The sequence below is a fragment of the Hypomesus nipponensis genome, chromosome 23 (assembly GCF_054491055.1).
Source record: "Hypomesus nipponensis isolate SF chromosome 23, ASM5449105v1, whole genome shotgun sequence".
In the NCBI taxonomy this organism is placed as follows: domain Eukaryota; kingdom Metazoa; phylum Chordata; class Actinopteri; order Osmeriformes; family Osmeridae; genus Hypomesus; species Hypomesus nipponensis.
The window spans coordinates 6,206,141-6,209,677 of NC_140383.1; the positions used below are offsets into that span (position 1 = coordinate 6,206,141).

General features: G+C 43.9%; 1 protein-coding gene across 1 annotated transcript; it reads right to left on the bottom strand.

Annotated features, from left to right (window-relative positions):
* Positions 1–412: 412 nt before the first annotated feature.
* Positions 413–3,269, bottom strand: LOC146233987 (melanoregulin). Its single transcript, XM_084689071.1, has 5 exons — positions 2,983–3,269; positions 2,552–2,732; positions 1,466–1,556; positions 1,057–1,217; positions 413–753 (listed from the first exon to the last, which is right to left on the bottom strand). Exons 1-5 carry the CDS (start codon positions 3,057–3,059, stop codon positions 676–678), a joined length of 588 nt encoding a protein of 195 aa, XP_084545197.1. The 5' UTR covers positions 3,060–3,269; the 3' UTR covers positions 413–675.
* Positions 3,270–3,537: the final 268 nt, after the last annotated feature.

Below are 3,537 nucleotides of genomic sequence, written 5' to 3' on the forward strand. Positions count from 1 at the left end.
TGAAACTCCCCCTCTCCCCTGGCCTCGCCTCTTTTGGTTCCACATCTGTTTCCAACCCCCTGAATTGGGCCAGGGAGAGAACTATATGTAGGTCACCCTGAGCAGCACAGACCCACTAGCAGTGTTAGAATAAGATATTACTGTTACTGATGTTACTACCTGTAACACACAGTTAAACTCACTATTTAATAAAGTAATTTGATCATAAAAAGGAGAGAAGGAATGTTGTGCATGACTGTTCATAACCCTCATAGCCCTACTCATCTTAACATCCTTGCAACTCTACAGGTTTCCAGGATTGTTAAGTTTTTTCCTCTCTGGAGTTGCAGTATTTACTCCCCCCTGCTGGACATTTAGTAAATGTCTCTACGAGACAATTATTACAAGAACAGTAGCAAGAGGAGCGTTATGGTAAATTGTAATGTCATATTTTATTGGAATATATTTCATCCTAATTAATGTGTTACATCTGCAATTCAAACATATTGTTTGATAAATAAAAGTTTTTAGTAAAAAAATACAAAGTTTATTGTGGATGTGCTACAGAACTCCACTAAGGTAAAAAAAAAAAGCACTTTAACCAAACACTTTTTTGTGAAGCAATGAGACGTACACTCACTCTCATTCACATGCACAATAACTCTCTTCCTTTGCTCTATCTCTCTCTCTCCCCATTCACACCTCTCTCTTTGGGTACTTCTGCTTGGCCAGTGTTATGAAGTCTTCGGCACTATCAAGAGACACCAGTCTATCCTGAGGAGGAAAAAAAAGAACACAAAGAGTCAAGAAAATGACAAGAACCTATCATTAAGTTCCCTCTGCTGTGTCCTCCAGCCCTAATCTAAGAGATTCATCTAGCAACACACCGATCCTTAGACAAGACGTATCTAAGTGTCCTATATATAAAATATAATGTCTATCCTATTTTTCCATCCCTGCTACTGTTCATAAAATAATCCAAGGACTCTTTTTGGTGAACACAAGCATTCCTTTATGCACCTATTAAACTATTAAACCCCCGGTGCGTCAGAAGTGTGTGTACGTGTGCGTGTGTACCATGACAAAGAGGTATCTGTCCTGGGGGGACACCCCCTGTGGGAACAGGCTGGTGTCCTCCGTAAGGGTGTGGAGCAGCTCTCTGGCCTGGACCAGGCTCCTTGAACTCATGCTGCTCGCTTTATTCACACACAGCAACGACTCCACCTCCCGCTGGTAGCCTGGACTCACAGAGACACAGAGACGGTGTACAGGGAGTCAGCTGGCTGAGCGGTTAGGGAATCAGCCTATTACTCAGAGGGTTTCCGGTTCAAATCCCGGCTGTGCCAAATGACGTTCTGTCCTTGGGCGAAGCACTTCACCCTACTTGCCTTGGGTCCCTGTACTTAATGTAAGTCGCTCTAGATAAGAGCTTGTATGACTGGCTGTAAGTGGCTTTGCAGTAGAGGAAGTGAGACAGCTCTCTCACCAAGCTGCTGCAGGATCTTCCTCCACCTGGTGCTGACCTCTCGTCGGGCACACCTCAGAGTGTGGATGTCGTAGTTTAGCTTCTCCCACTCCTTACACACATACAAACACACATAGTTAGAGACAACTAATGAACCACAGATGAGGGTGATGCACTAAAAGGAGGCCAGGTCTGGTGATAGGGTCCTGGGTAAAGAGATGAAACCTTGACCTACATCTCGACCATGGCAGAGCTCTGCACAATACTGTCCCTGTCCCAGGCTGAGATTCCCTCGATGGCTGAGTCCCTCAGCAGAAACTCTGGGCAGGATCCTGGCTCAGCCTCCTACTGACGTGTGCAGTCATGCGCTGGTGCTTGGTAATTGAGGGTGTGTTTGCTGTGAATGTGCCATGGGATTTGAGATTTAATGTCTGTCATTTTGTGCTTGGGAATGTTATGTGCTGTTGTCATACAGATAGTATGGCTTTCTGCACTCATGGAGCTTCATTGTGCCTCTGCCGACAATTAAGTATGATTTAATCCTCTATAATTTCACATGCAGCTATGATTTACGATTTCAGTAATTTTATGTAATATTTATATTTACATGGGTTTTACCTTTGTAGATAAATATATATCGAGTTGTGTAGTTATGGTTGAATGAATGAATGAATGAATGAAGTCTATGGCTCTCATAACAGCTGTCAGGTGACCAAACACTATTAGGTTACCTTAGATTGGCCTAAACCAAAGAAAGTTAATAAAGAAACGTGTGGTCTATGTGTATGTGTGTTATTGAGTGTATACGTGCATCGTAATTTATGTTTATGAGAATGGGATTATGTTAATGTAAACCTAATCACTAGCCAGTCTGAACTGGTGTTTTCAGGAGATTCTGACAGTTTGTTGACTGCGACATGTGAAGGGAAATGTATTTCTGTCATTATTTGAGATTGATAACTTATTGTGTAAGCGTTCAAACGGCCAGAAATAGATTACAACAATTATATTTTGGTGTTTGAGAAGATAAATTCAGTCAATGTGAGGGTTTCTTTGGTTGCAATGACACCCACCAAGCAGTCCTGTATACATCCTGCATCAACTCACCTCAGTATCCTTATCTGTCTGGTTCCTCATGGAGAGGAACACCTGCAGCTCCCTGTCTGAAGCAACCGGTCCAGTGGACATCTGGGGGCTCTTCCAGGGGTTCCAGTCCTGCTGTTCCCCAGAGACACAATCCGGGCTTGGCTCACTCCCGTGGGACTCACTGGCCCTGCCACCCTGCACCCTGGAAACACACAGTTGCTTTTAGTTTTGAATCTGATTTGCTATTTTATTACGTTGTACGTTTTATTATTTTGATTAACTCAATTACTGAGTTCACTGTAGCAGCGCAAGTATTGGCCCACAACCATATCCTATAATATAATGGCTGGATTCGGAGGAACAGCAACTAAAACTCCAGTTAGTATGGTATTTAAACTCGACGATAATTGCAGTAGAACGTGGCCTAGAACTTGGTGGAGTAGGCTACTTACCGTAAAATAGCGTTCTTCTCGTCTCCGTCATGTTGAAAATACTGCCTACAGCAACAGACAGTGTACAACGCTCCCATTGAGCCCAACCTGAAAACAAAATAAACTACCTGGCTGTATCATCCCAGAGTAAGATCCGACAGTGGTTGCAGTTTTACGAAGATTGCATTCATTCCTTCCATCAAACTAAGACTAAGATTGTCAACTGCCCGCCTCAGTCACTACTTTTGTCAACTTGCGACTTATCTGTCCGAATAAGGCTGCGGTGTTGAATTAGGAAACACGTGAGCCAGTTAGACAGAAGATACATGGACAGTGAATGAATGACACCATTTATTCATGCGGGCAGCATGCAGCGCCTGGCCTTCTCGACCCGCTAATTGTGCCCTAAGGTTCGTGTGTAATTGGAGACCGTTTATAGACCTACACCATCGGTGGAACGGGGCTGAGAGAGGGCGTGTCCGTGTTGGACTACGACCCCGCACTGTGTCTGTGCGAAGATGAGGGACTGAGTCGACTGTTTATTGCTCTGCCAGCAATTAGAAAGGGATGTGTGGG